Source organism: Panthera onca, chromosome B2 (genome assembly GCF_046562875.1).
Source record: "Panthera onca isolate mPanOnc1 chromosome B2, mPanOnc1 haplotype 2, whole genome shotgun sequence".
Classification (NCBI taxonomy): domain Eukaryota; kingdom Metazoa; phylum Chordata; class Mammalia; order Carnivora; family Felidae; genus Panthera; species Panthera onca.
This window is the reverse complement of record NC_138343.1, coordinates 141,151,627-141,167,018: the sequence shown is the minus strand read 5'-3', so window position 1 is coordinate 141,167,018 and position 15,392 is coordinate 141,151,627. Positions and strand designations below refer to the sequence as shown.

Below are 15,392 nucleotides of genomic sequence, written 5' to 3'. Positions count from 1 at the left end.
CCATCCCGAATAATGCACAGGCCGGTTGTGAGCACCAGATGAGAGAACACATAGAACTACCTCCTCAAGTAAAAAGCCCCTATAAATATGTGATGGTATCATAAAAACCAAAGAGCTATTTTAGTCTAAATTGTTTCTATGTGTTCATTTCCCTTCCTTAATAAACATAAAATAGTCTCCTTTTCACAGGCACCTTATTTTTTTTAACATGATTAATTTTTAAAGAAGTGATTCTTCTTTCCCTTTTTCTAATCTAATCTTTCCATTTCAATTAGTCTTTTATTTAAAATACTTTTCGGGCGCCTGGGTGGCTTGGTCGGTTAAGCATCCGACTTCGGCTCAGGTCATGATCTCACGGTCTGTGAGTTCGAGCCCCGCATCGGGCTCTGTGCTCACAGCTCAGAGCCTGGAGCCTGTTTCAGATTCTGTGTCTCCCTCTCTCCCTACCCCTCCCCTGCTCATGCTCTGTCTCTCTCTATCTCAAAAATAAAATTAAAAAACGTAAAAAAATAAAATAAAATACTTTTCAACCTTTTGGGAATGAAACAAAACATATTCCAACAAACCAAATTATTCTCATAGTTTTAATTTTTTTTTTAATGTACAAACTTGTACTAAGCTTTCAGAATGACAGCACACAGGTTATTGTTCACTATCCCAAGTTTTCAGCCTTTAACAGCTGAGTCCTGACCAACTGCTACTCACAGTGGGTAGAGTTTCATGCAACACTGTTTCACACCCAACAGCTAGCAGGGCAACAGATAGGTAGGAAGAAGAAATTTCATGGCTGGTAATGTGTATTTCATCCTTTGCCTCCTTAACTCTCAAATCTATTACTGGGGGCCAATTTCAATTCTTGGCAAGTGAGGAAAACAACGTACTGTTGCATACTGTAAGACGCTCCATGCTATAAAAAGATGAATAGACATACAACCTTAGAAAGGAACTTAGAAAGGAACTTCAAGTTACTTCTTCAGTCTTCAAATCTCCCTGCAAGTGACAGATGGCATAGTTTCAGCAAACATTCACCTATCTGCCTCTTGAGGCGGAGCATCCTTCCCTGCCCCATTGACAGATCATGGGCACAGTCATGGTCATCAGCCCTGTTTGGCCAACAGAGGCTTATTTAGCACATAGACTGTAAGCAGAAGCCTTAAGAGATACTGTGTGCTTTGGCGCCCATCACGTGGTCCGGTGACCCTCCATAAGGAGAACACGCCCCTGGTAGCTGCAGTCCCTTCAGCCTGGGTCCTCGGAATCAAATTTGAGGAGAAGATGCCTGGAGCGGAGCCTAGCCGTTTCTCGGAGCTGCTCCAGACGACTCAGAGGCACGTGAGAAAGAGAAGTGCTATTTGCTAAAAGCCATGGAGATTTTGGAGGGGGTTTGTCATACAGCGTCACTGGACAGTAGCTAACTAATACATCTCATCGATTCACTTTATACTATGTGAGATTGGTCTTCCAAAGGTCAAATTTTGCTCATCTCCACTTCCTGTTCCAGCATTATTGCCAGCGGCTGAGTCTGGTCCCTCCTTGGATGGCATTGGGGGCCCTAGAGCGGCTGCCAGCTAATTTTTCCAGACTTTCCTCTCATCTCACCCCTTTATGAGGATTCTTCTAAAATGACCATCCTAAGGTCAGATCAGATATCCTGGGTGCTACAAACTGGTCATATATTTCTTTTCGGTGTTAGTTAACTTCTCCTATGTAGGCAGAAAACTTCTGAAGCGCAGGAAGCCCGTCTTATACTTTGTACTCTCTTTCCATGTAACAGTCTGTTGCGAGAAGCCAGCTCTGATTGTAGGCAATGCAAATAAACACCTGATTAATATGAATACATACTTTGGGACTAGCTGTAAATGCCTACATTACAAAGCCTTCTACAGATATGGTCTGATCCCTCGTCTTGATTCTCAACATCCAGCCCCGGGCCCTGGCACGGCCATGAACTTTGTGGACCTCTACCCCTGTTGGCAAACTCTGTCAACATCCACCTCAGACACCCAGAGAGACGACGGCCCTAAGAGCAGTCAGAGGAGAAATGCAGCCTTATTGATGAATTTTCAACACATAACACATGGCTTCCCACAGCCCTCAAAAGATGGTAGCTGTTTATTCATATTAAAATTTCAAGGTGGCAAATCACCCTAGCAGTAATCTTCTGGAAGCAGATGCCTGCTGTGGGAAACCTCACTGCTTGGCCTGCTCTCTGTGAGAGATGAGCAACTCCTAAGGCTTCCAGATGGCCTGACCTTCAGGCTCGAACCCGGTCTGTTCCCCTGGCTCTCAACCTTGACTGTGAATCAGAGACCCCTGGGAACTTTGCTACAATGCAGACACCTGGGCCCGTGTAGTCCATGTTTACGTGTACTTACATGTCCTTATGCCTATAACAAATATGTTATGAAGTAAGTTCTTCTGAAAGACGACTTTGTAGAGTTTTATTCTGGTTACTGCCTCAAATGCACCTCTAGACTCTTAATTTTTTTATTTGAATTTTTTTTAAACGTTTATTATTGAGAGACAGAGAGAGACAGAGCATGAACATGGGAGGGCAGAGAGAGGAGGAGGAATCTGAAGCAGGCTCCAGGCTCTGAGCTGTTAGCACAGAGCCCGATGTGGGGCTCAAACTTACAAACTGCGAGATTGTGACCTGAGCAGAAGCCAGACGCTTAACTGACTGTGCCACCCAGGCGCACCCCCCACCCCACCCCGCTTCTTTTAAAGAAACTCCTGGAAGCAGAACACCATGAAGAGGATCTCATTGCGGGGAGAGCATGTTGAGAAAGAGATTGCCCGAAATTCCTGGCTGGAACAAAAGGGCGGCTCCAAACTACAGCATGAAGACTCCAGGGAGGATGGTGTGGAACCAGGAGAAGCGCTGGGGACAGCCAGGGACCCAGGAGAAGGGGAGTAGGTGTGGCATACAGGAAATGAGAACTGGTAGGAAGAGACGAGCGAACAGCATAGAGACAACCAGGAACAGTTTTAATTTGACATATAGAGGAGGCGAAAAGGCTTCCAGGAAAGAACGTCATCTTACTGTCAAGTGAGTCAGGAAGGTTACTTGGAATTCCGTCATCTGTCACTTAAGCTAATAACACTGAATCATTGATAAAGAGTGACTTAATTAAAACCCCCATCTCTTGCCGGAAGAGGACTTGAGCTGCTTATAAGCAAACCAGGAATAAATGAGTGCCAAAAATAAATGCCCCAAGGTGTTGTTTACACTGCTCAGAGGTGGCTAAATTTGGCTCTGAACTTCTTAAATGAATACACCTTTTTATGAACACATGGCAGTCTTCTGCACAGCCGTGAACTGCATTGTGGCCCTCTCCACAATCCTGCAACATGTGAGTTACATTGCAATGATGGTAACATTCCTGGACTTTATCTTCATTTTGCAAGACTCATTAAACCCTCGGGCCACTACAATAGATGATCCATGAAGACAAAAACCTCCAAGTTTGTTTTTAGCTAAAAGATCTCATGACTGTATTTATTCATTTTGATTCAGAGGTGGGCACACAATGATCAGAGGCGTGCAGAAACTTTCCAGAGGTCAATGAATGGGAGAAGGTGAAAACATGACTGGTGGCTTAGATCCAAAAGCATTAATTAGATCTTTTGATACGTTTTAAAGTTTAGTTACAGGACTTATTGATTCAAGAAAAAGAAAGGATAAAACTTCAGACATTGAGAAAGAACGGACTGTCTGACACAGGGGCTGGAAGCCCTGAGGAGCAGAAGAACCCAGCCCATGGGCCACTGCAGAAGTTCAAAGGCAGCCCCACATGAGTCGTAAATAGTTGCCAATAATCTCAGGAGATTGGTCTCTTTGACCACTTTCAAGCATTCCTGCAAGTTTCCGAGGCTCTGTCCCACTGTCAGCCTGCTGGGCCTCCTGCCCTCCTGCCCTCCTGCAATGCAGTAACCCCTGCTCGTGCTGTATGACTTGGCATAGGGACCCATCACACTGTGAAGTGTGGGCTCTTCAAGACCCCTCCCCATGGCACTTGCCAGACTCCACTGTGTTGGTCATCTCTGCCTTCCTCGCCAGACTATGAGAGCTTTCTGAACAAGAACTGTGCATTCTGATGATCACTGGAGATTTGGAAAATTCAGAAATGACAATGAAGAACTCATTCACACCTGCACACATGCACACATACAGGGGTCCTCGACTCCCTTTCTGCAACTGGTCTGTGGGTCAGTGACATCTAATAATAGTACGTGGCTCCTTGCATTGTTCTTTCCCCAAAATGTTATTGGTTATTACGGCTAGCTTATTCTCTTGATTGAACTAAATTATTTTATCTTGTTCCCTGCCTCAAATTGTTTAAAATTATTAAGAAGATTGTGGAGAGAATGTATCTTGATTGCTATTGTGATTCCTAACTGACATATGGTCACCTATTTTAATGTATTGATTTATGATTTGGTAACTAATAACTCTACTGAATTTAAAAATCTAGTTTTAATGTTTGTTTTCTTGTCCTCTACAATGAAGGGATAATTCTACCTGCTCCTTTTTGATAGTTCATATTTATTTTTTTCATCTTACTGCATCAGTCAGAAAAAGCTAGGAAAACGTTAAATGCCAGCAGTGATAGTGAACGTCTCAATCTGTTTCTAATTTTAATGTAAAATAACTCCAGTGTTTTACCATCAAGGAAATGTGAGCTTTCTTCATCTTTGAAATCATGTTAAAGGACATTCTTATTAGTTTTCTATAACTGCCTAGCAATTTACCACAAATGCAGTGGCTTTAAACAAATTTACTGCCTGGGAAAATTTTTAATTAAAATATATTTGATATGTAACATTGTATAAATTTAAGGCGTACAACATATTGACTTGATACATTTATATAATAGGATTGTCATAGCAATAGTCAGCATCTCAACTGTCACCCATAATTATGCTTTCTTCTTTGTGGTTGGATTAAGATCTAGTTTCTTAGCAAGTTTATTATAACGCAATACTGTTGTCTATATTCACTATACTGTGCATTAGATCTCTAGGACTTAATTACTACTAGTTGTCTATTTGTAACCTTAAACAACTCTCTTGGTCCCCCAACCCCCTAAAATGTTTTTATGAGTACGGCTTCTCTAGCTTCTACATATAAATGATATCCCACACAATTTATCTTTGTCTGACTTATTGCACTTGGCATAATGTCCTCAGGATACATCCATGTTGATGCAAAAGGCAGGATTTCCTACTTTCTCACGGATAAATACTATTCCATTGTTTATGCCACATCTTTACACATTCATCCAGGGACAGGCATTTACATTGTTTCCATTTCTTGGCTATTGTGAATAATGCTGCAATGGACATGGGGTGCAGATTCTCTCTCAAATGCAGTGGCCTTAAACAGCACCAATTTAGTGTATTGGAATTCTAGTGGCTCAGGAGCTTGACTCAGGGTCTCACCAGGCTAAGATCAAGGTAAAGGTGGGGGTGCAGGTGCCACTGGGCTTGGGTCTTCTTCCTTCCCAGCTTAGTGCAGTTGACAGGATTCGCTCCTTCTCACCTTTTCCACTTGGCTCCCTCCATCTTCAAGCCAGCAATGAAGGATGAAGCCTTCTCCTACTTGGAATCTCTATTTTTTGCTCTTAAGGGTTCTTGTGACTACACTGGGCCCACTTGGATAATCCAGGATAATACCCGTTATTTGAAGTCAGTTAATGAGGAACCTTAATGGCATCTGCAAAATCTCTTTGTCATGTAAGGTGACATAACTATGGGAGTAATACCCATAATGCTATGGAGATCACCGGGGCCCAAATTCTGCCTGCCAATTCTCCCAATCTCGGTTCACCAAGCTTCAGAGTTAGAAACTGGTGTCAAATTTTATTAAATCTCTTTTTATTATTTATTGTCATGATCATACACCTTTTGGCCCTTAACCTATTGATATAGTAATAGACTTATTAACATTTAAAAAATTGCATCCTTGGAATATGCCCCTTCTATGTCAGAGTGATCAATTCTTTTATTACACTGGTAGATTAAATTTGCTATGTTCTCATGTTGACTTTTATATACATTTATAAATGGGAATATTCTTTCTTTCATGTTTTGTCAGATTTTAGTGTTAGGTTTGTGCTGTCTTGGTGAAATGAACTGAAAGGCTGTCCATGCTGCTCTAAGATCTGAAACACTATTCAGAGCACAGGAAGTAAAATTGTTTGGTTCTAGCATCTTTTTTGGATGATTTTATATCTAACATTTTGATTTAATAATATAATGTGAATATTTTTCATTTCAAATATACATTTAAATTTTTTTAAAATTTAAATCCAAGTTAGTTAACATATAGTGTAATAATGGTTTCAGGAGTTGAATTTAGTGATTCATCACTTACATGTAACATCCAGTGCTCATCCCAAGTGCCCTCCTTAATACCCATCACCCGTTTAACCCAACCTCCCACCTACCTCCCCTCTAGCAACCCTCAGTTTGTTCTCTGTATTTAAGAATCTCTTATGGTTTGCATGCCTCCCTCTGTGTTTTTATCTTATTTTTCTTTTGGATGACTCTTTAATAAAGTTCTGTTTTTCATTATTGGCAGTCTAAGTTTTCCACTCATTCGTTGACTAATTTCCCATAAAATCATGTTCCACTGAGATTTTCAAATCAATCAGCATCAAGTTATTTAATATGCAAACTAATGCAATTATTTTCCAATAACTAAAAACTCACCTATATTTGTCTCATTTGAATCTCTTATTTCCACTTTGTTATCTTCCCAGAAGTTTATCTTTATGTTGTTTATTTTCCAAAGAATTAGAAGTGATACCACATCGATTTTTCTGTTTTAGAGGCCATTCATTTTTTTCTTCCTGTTTTTCTTAAGTTTATTTTGCTATTTTTTCCCCTATCTTCTTGAGATGGATACTGTGTTCATTTATTTGCTTCTAATTTCAGTTTTGTTTTTTGTACTAGACTTTTAAAAACATTTTGTTTCACTGGCCATCCACCATCTAAGTAAACTTCCTGTTTTGAGGAGGATCCCAAAATAGGTGGGGGGCAGGGCCCCCCCTCCCTTATAGAAGCTGAAAGTGGGTAGTTAGGCTCTCTTGCCTTGCTAGCTCCTTGGGTGTGGAAGCGAAAAAGGCCCAGGTGCTCCCATCCAGATCTTTGAACCCAGAGTCCTTGCACATAGAGAGAGTCACAGTTTTAAGCTGATAGCAGCAGCCGAGCTAGAACTCGAGGGCAGAGCAACAAACATTCTGCTCGCAGTGCTTGCACATCCTGTGACGTCCTGTTGCACTCAGCCTTCCCTGACTCTTCCTGGTTTCTGAGCCTGCCTCTCAGGCTTCTCCTTCATTCCTATGAGCTACCTGACAGCTTTCCAAATAATTCCTTTTCTGCTTAGGGTAACTATTTTGTGTGTTTAAAATTTAGAATTCTAATTAAATTTTTTTTTAACATTGATTTATTATTGAGAGACAGAGAGACAGAGCGTGAGCAAGGGAGGGGTAGAGACGGGGGAGACACAGAATCTGAAGTAGGCTCCAGGCTCTGAGCTGTCAGCACAGAGCCCGACTTGGGGCTCCAACTCCCTGTGAGATCATGACCTGAGCTGAAGTCAGTCGCCTAACCAAGTGAGCCACCCAGGCACCCCCTAGAATTCTAAGTAGCATAGAATTTAGGCTTGCATTCGAAGTTTAAAAGGCTCTTTAAAAAAAAATCACAATTGGTTAGGTTTGTGTATTTATATCTTTGTGATTGATTTTGAGTTTTACTGTTGTGTCATCAGATAATATGATCTGTGCAAACATCTGTTTTTAAAAAGCTAGGAATTTTTTGTGGCCTAGTATGATTAATTTTTGTAAATATTCCACACACAGAAAAAGCTAAGTATACATCGTAGAAACAAAGTTCAGCACATATTAATTACATACTTTATTTTCTTACTTATATTTTACTGACCTGAACCATTAAAACTATTAAGTATGCAAATGTTTCTCACTAGCATTGTTTGTAGCAAATTATCCTCGCCTTCTCTAACAACTTTTACTTTATATATTTTGATGCAATGTTATTTGGTACATATATGTTGATGACTGAATTGTTTGTTGTGCTCTTTACCAGTGTAAAATTACTCTCTTGGACTTATGCAATATAATAAATATAATGACTTTTATTATTATATATAAAATATAATGAATATAATACATACTACAATATAATAAATATAATATTAAATTCTCCTTGGTCTGTTCTTAATAATGATCTTTGAAGACTTTTATTTTGATGCATCTAGCTACTAGCAGTGTCTGACACATAGGTGCTTATTAAGTGTGACTGAAAATCAAAAGATATTGGAAACTTGTAGGGGAGTGGGGACTACTGTAAAGCCCTTTTTGTTTGGTTTTTGGGAAGATACAAATGCCTGCTCTCTCCATTCCCCTCAAATGATACCCTTTCCTGTGGGAAATTAATAGCCCACTCACCATACCCTAATAGTCAAAAAGAAATTCCAGAATGCTACTCCACACCAGAAGGTAGCTGCATTCCAAATCTCAGATATTCTAAACCTTTTAATATTGAGGCCAGCTGTGAAGCAGTGACTGAGCTCTGATGCACACAGTGTGTACACAACAGACAAAATATCAGCAGTTGGGCTCAGAAAACCACACTGCAGAGGAAGCAGAAGGATCGATGGGAGGGAGACACCGCGGGTTGAGGCGGGGAGTGTGTAGTACTCCCTGGAGAGAAAGAGCACAGCAAAAAAAGAGACAGGGAAATGAGAAAGGGAGTTTATAAGGATTTTTAAAGATGGTGGGAAAGCCCTACCAAAAGCAGGAGTCCCTGAAGTCCCTGTGGGGGGGCCTCTGCAGGTTCTTTGTGCCACCTACGCCAGCACCGACACACAAGGACCGAGCAAAATGGGACCAGGGCACCCCCCATATGAGGAGAGAGGCTGGCCCTCCTGAGAGCTCCCCAGGGGCCGACACATCCTGAGGGCTTCACGCACCGTCTTCTCTGTCCTCACAGCACGTCCAGATGTGTCACTGCAAATGCAGAGAGGGTCCTCCCTGCCCAGACTGGGCAGCAGGTTTGGGACCCAGGGATCTGCTGCCTCTAGAGGCCACCTCTAGGCGTCAGGTTAAGCTGCCTTCTGCCTGGTCAAAGCTAGACACACGTAGAGCAGGCTTACAGAGGCTTGCATGTGCCATCTAATCGTTTAGCAAACTCGACCCAGTCCACAGTGTGTGATTAAACTAATTTCAAATAAGTCCCTTTTAATTACAGGTTTAGGTTGTATTAAAAATACCCAATTCCAGTGAAAGCTGCTGGTAATTCTGACACTAGACCAGAGACCAGAGCCCATCAAAGGACAGACTTCCTGAAATGTGGGACTGACTTGGGGCTCTGGGATGTACACAGCGAGTTTGAGAGGACTTCCCGAGCGTACAGTTGGCTTTCCAGCACCTGCAGTTACTCTCACTTTAATAATGACCTGAGGGAGCCTGAGGATCAGAGACAGCAGGAGTGGCCCCATGGCCCCAGATGTTGGTCGTTTAAAAATATTTCAGGGGCGCCTGGGGGCTCAGTCGGTTGGGCGTCCGACTTCGGCCCAGGTCATGATCTCACAGTTCGTGGGTTCAAGCCCCGCGTTGGGCTCTGTGCTGACAGCTCAGAGCCTGGAGCCTGCTTTGAATTCTGTGTCTCCCTCTCTCTCTGTCCCTTCCCTAGTCATACTCTGTCTCTCAAAAATAAATAAACATTGAAAAAAAAATTTTTTTAATATTTTATAACTTCAAAGATCGCTTGGCTGAACAAACACACCAAAATACTCAGTTCTGTACATGCAGAAGCAATGTAATGGCAACAGAGAAAGAGAACTAGTGAGAGACAGGGAAAGGTTTTGAGAGAGAAAGAGACAGAAACAGAGACAAAATGAGAGAGAGAAAGAATATATTCACTTCTAGGACTGCAGGTCAAATAAATCAAACCAGATTACAGGGAAACAAGGTGATTCCTATCCCTCCACGAACCTTGTTCTATGCAGTTATTTTGGGAGCACTATGGCAACATTTTCCTGGTTATCCACAATAACATTGATGGCAAGCACTGAGCCCCCCCCCAGTGTGCACCAGGTCTATACTGGGTCCTTGCTGGGCACAGCTTCACTTAATCCTTAAAAGAAACCTACGAGGAAAAGTACTAGGGTCATCCATTTTATAGACGTGGTAACAGTTGGGGGTTAGTCAGATAACCTACTCACGCACCAATATCATCCACTGACAGGACCCGGATCCAGGCCCGAGTCTGTGCGCGTTAGAGTCAAGTTGCCAACTACTAGGCCCCGCTGACCCATTCTATATTTGCGCCAGAGTTTGCTCTCCACGAAAGCTTTCCATCAGTCCTCAACTAAGAATACAGAGCCTTTATAAGTCTGCTCTCATTTCAAACACATTTAACAAAGAAAACTATTCTTCTGAACCGCCTGGGAAACTCCATTTTTCCTCTCTCTTCTCCCAGCGTAAAGTGGCATTTATTTGTGTACCTAGGAAGAACCAACCCAAACCTGCTCATTACAAGGGAAGGGAAGCCACACGTGCTAACTCTGGCTTTCAGCGTTACCATTGTATTTTTCTCCCCGGCTGCAAAAAGTAGAATTCTTTCAACAAAAACTTTCTATCTAAAAATAAAATCGTGGCAAACTCTGCAATTACACTTCTCAGTTGGAGACGTTTGCTTTCCACTCTATTTTCCCAAATGCAGAAGGAAGTCCAATTTACTGTCTGCTAATGGGTCACACCAAAGGCCCAAATGCAGCACAATGAACCGGAAAACCGAAGCTACGTAGGTGTGAATCACTGTGTGGTTGTTCCAGGAGGGCTGCGAGTAGCTTTATTTTAAGTCAAATATGCTACTTATCTCACCTGTCATTTGCACAGCGGGACCCTGATCAGGGTGTGCCAAACTCCAGCCCCAGGGCCATCAAATGATGCTGAGAGGCAGATGTTGGCCAGTTTCCCCCCTCTTGAGCCCACTCCCAAACCTTCCCCTTTCCTCTCTCTTCCCTTTGCTGTTCAGTGCCTCCCGACTATAGGGCTCCACCACGCTTATTGTGGAGTGCTGGATTGCTACTGTTACTTGGATTTACCAGAAAGGTTTCATGGGGCGCCTGGGTGGCTCAGTCGGTTAAGTGTCTGACCCCTGATTTCGGCTCAGGTCATGATGTCACAGTTCATGAGTTGCAGCTCCTTGTCAGTGCAGAGCTCACTTTGGATTCTCTCTCCCCCTTTCTCTCTGCCCCGCCCTTGCTTGCAGGCTCTCTCTCTGTCTCTCTCCAAATATATAAATAAAGAAATAAGCTTTAAAAAAAAAGCTGCAGAAGGGCTCCTAGGTATTAAAGACTGATAACTCTTATTTTCTCAGCTGGTGGTTTCCATAAGACATTGTACTACCTTAAAGTTATACTCTGCGAGAAGTACACCATTAACTGGGGTTGATACATACTTTTGGTAAGGGGATTTTACATCTAATTCATCAGGTTCTTTAAGGGACATGTATGAACACCTATGGGTGTTGGAGGGAATGACTAAGACAATTCTATGAGCTTTTAGAAAGTGTTTTACAATAGTCCAAAGAGAATTTTAAAGCACTAGGAGCTGGGAGGAAGTCTTATCACGATTAGGAGTCTAGCCTAGAGAGAGGAAACAGAAGATTGGGACCAAATGGTACAAATGAATAAATGAACAGTCAGATGTCTAGAAATGGGTAAACATTTTTATAAATGATAATGAGAAGGAGGAGCCCGGTAAACTCTACGGCTTTGCAGATAACAACCCCCTACCTACAAATGCCTAGTGGAATAAGTCACTGGACCTCCAGGAGAAGGCAAGCAAAGTTAACAGAAGAGCTTATGTGAAAAGTATATGCTATATACTATTCCATCATATCCCATTCCATCATGCAATATCAAAATTATGACCCAAGAAAGGGTCTTGAGAATCCTTAGAGATTATTCCCTGCAGATATTCAAGCCATCACAATGCTCTGGCTTAAAAGTGTCCTCAAGATGTGCACGGGATGGCTGATGTCACCAGGAAGCAGATCAGAAACCTAGCAACGGTTGTCATGTGTCTTTGTAGGAACACTGGTGTGTCCCTACATAGACGACCAGGTGTAGTTTTGGTCATCGCCCCCACAGAGGGCTACAGTAAATCAAGAAATTATCCAGAGAAAGCCAATCAAAAATAGCAAGGGGGCAGAAGTAATAACAGAATAGCAACAATAATTATGGAGCCTATACACCAGCTACTATTCTAAGTGTTTTCCTTGTATTGATTCATTTAATCCCTCAACCATCTCATTTAGTAGTTCCTCTTATCAACCCATTGTACAGATGAGAAAACCGGGGATAGAGAGTTTAAGTAGACACGAAACTAACATTTGTACCCAGGCCATCCAGTGCCAGATTAACAGCTCTTAACTCAAGCTACTTGCAAAATGGGAAAAGACTGAACGAAATTCCATTCTGTTCTGCTGGGAGAGCAAAGGCTAAAAGTAATTCATCTAAGTTAATAAAACCAAGACAAGGCCTGATGGGGAAAACATGGACTTTCCACCAAAGTGCAGATTTTTAAAGTTAGGATGAAGTGCATTTCAGACAAAAGAAAAACAGCTTTGCACAGCAGAAGTACATTATAAGCTTGCATTTTCCTCAAGAATTGAGACTACAAATTCCAATAGACTCAGAAAGAGTGTTGGCCATTGATGATGCTGAGGGGAAACAGGTTTGTTCTGAGCTAACAGAGGATTCCTGTGCCTAAAGCCCAGAATTACCCTTGGTCGTTTTCTATTAGAGGCAGGCTACGGGGCTGGAGAAATGAGGGTCTTTCCCCGTGGGCAGACCCGTGGGCAGAGCCTTTGTGTGATCACCCTTCCTGTGACTTGGGACTTCTACCACCTCCTTGCCAACTTCATCTCTAAGAAGCTCCAGCCCAGGACAGAAGACGGTACGTGGGCGTGGCAAGCAGCTCTCCATCTGAAGTGACAGGAAGTGATTGCCGACTAATCCCAAGGGGCTGGGACCCGCGGCCGTCGTAAAATCTTGTACTGGGGTGGAGCTGGTGGAGCAGCAGAGCCACATCTCACCACTGATGACCTCTGTGCTACACATTCCCTCTGCCTGTTTCTCCAGTCCGTCCGGGAGAAAGCCAGTGGACAGACAGGGAAGGCCTTGGTGGTCTCCGGGAAGAGCGACGATCCTAACTTAGGCCTGGAAGTTTTCTGGCCTCTGCCTCTTTTTCTCTCCTGAGGCTTCGAATGCCTCCAGTTCCCCAGCTCACTGCCCCTCTGAGGACTCAGAAGAACATCACTAAGCACATCGGGCTCCATGCGCAGCCAGCCCTTTGGGCAATGGAGGGACTTGGGGGTAAAATCATTTCTAGTGCCTGCTGATCCGGCAGCTCCAGGGAACAAAGAACCCCCACTCTGGGGTGTGTGCACCTGCAGGAGACGGCCCAGGGAGCTGCACCGACAGCGGGGGTGCTGGAGGATGTAAGAAGAAAAAACAGAGACTTGGGAACACTAGGCTTGGTGAATGGGCTCCGTGGCGGGAGGCACTTGAAATATTAACTATTATTGAGTTGTTCAGTTTCGGAGGATTAAAGAGACACCCATGCTGACTCTCTTTAGCACAGTCTACACCAGGGAAATCAGCCTCCCCCGTCAGCCACAGACATTTTACCACTTGCCCGAGAGGTGGAACAGAGGCAATCTCTGCTTCTACTCACCTACGCAGTTATCGCAAAGGCTACAATGAGAGGCACGAGGGGGCCGGAAAATCTTGCAGGTGAAACAATATTTAAGTTTCACAGTCTGGCCATTGATGATGACTTCTTTGGTTCTGGGAGGTGGGCGGTACCCCCCTGAACTGGTGCCGTTTGCGATATCTGTGGACAAAAGAAGAAAAAGAGTGCAAGCCCTTAATATAATCACTTATCGGCTGCAGGCTCCCACCCCTAGGAGGCCTGGAGTCTGCACTTCCAAGGGCAGCAGCCACACCTGGCCTTTCTGGGAGGCACCCGACGCCAGACACGCAAGATGACCTGCCGTCCCACCGCCTTCCAGCTCCTTGCCAGGGCTGAGGCTGCCTAAAATAGTTCACACAGGCAGTGGCCACGTGACTGAGTTCTGGCCAATGAAGTTCGAGCACACATGGCCAGGCCCAGCCAATGGGTCTCTCCCGCGGAGACCCGCCCACTCTTTCCTCTCCCCGCACGGTCGCTGGGGAACCAAAAATTGGGGACCCTGAATGTGCAGCGGAGGGCTGCCTCTCCCATCTCTTCACCCTCCATACTGCTACACGGACACCAAATTCCCAGTGTTAAATTTCTGAAGGTCTGGGTTTTGTTACAGCAGCTAGTGCTGCCCTAATTAACACAGTGGGGGATACTGACATCAAGATCCTTCTCTGATGGTACATTCCAAATCCAGCTTAAGAATCTCCCACCTTGCACATTGGCCTCCTCAAAAATACCAGGTATTGGATGAGGAGAATATATAATACATATGTATATATATGTGTGTGTGAGTGTGTGTGTGTGTATATAAACATACATATATATATTCAAAACATATATATATATATATATACATATATATTCAAAATAGATATATTTAAATATATATTTAAAAAATAATCTCTATATTTTGTTTATTGGCTGACGAGCATCTTTCATTATCTTCTAGAACCAGTTTTTTAAATGTTGAAAAAAAATACAAATATATATTTTTTTAATTAAAAAAATTTTTTTAATGTTTATTTATTTTTGAGACAATGCGAGAGACAGAGTGCAAGCAGTGGAGGGGCAGACAGAGGGAGACACAGAATCTGAAGTGGGCTCCAGGCTCTGAGCTGTCAGCACAGAGGCCGACACGGGGCTCAAACTCACGAACTATGAGATCATGACCTGAGCGGAAGTCGGACGCTTAACGACTGAGCCATTCAGGCGCCCCTGTATTTTTTTTTAAAGTTTCATTGTATCTTACAAATCTGGTTCTTGTCTCTGAGTTCACATTAGAACCACCCAAGGAGCTTTCTAAATTCCCCTAATGGATGGACCCTGCCACAGACCCATTAAATCAGAATGGAGCCCCTGGGGTGATTGTAAAGTGCTGCAGGGTTGAGAACCCCTGCTCTACAGGAAGGTAAAACATCCAGTTTTATTCTCCTCTAGGCCCCTCACAGCCCTGTGAGCCCTGTCAGGAAGCATTGGGGCAGCTGCCTGTGCAGCCCAGCACAGGAGGCCATGGGGGGACTGAGAGTAGCAAGACTACCTAAGGGCTTCGCCCAGACACTGCAGCAGATAAACAGCTAGAGCAGACCCTAGGGGCTGGAGGAAATCTTGGGA

At 43.4% G+C, this 15,392-nt stretch overlaps 1 protein-coding gene across 3 annotated transcripts in view; it reads right to left on the bottom strand.

Moving 5' to 3' along the window:
- ZDHHC14 (zDHHC palmitoyltransferase 14) overlaps nucleotides 1-15,392 on the bottom strand; it is a 291,747-nt gene that overhangs the window by 61,159 nt on the left and 215,196 nt on the right. For all 3 annotated transcript variants that reach the window (XM_060616995.3, XM_060616992.3, XM_060616993.3), the window contains exon 3: nucleotides 13,773-13,931. In XM_060616995.3, the coding sequence (XP_060472978.1) occupies nucleotides 13,773-13,931 (159 nt within the window). The remainder of the gene's footprint in view (nucleotides 1-13,772; nucleotides 13,932-15,392) is intronic.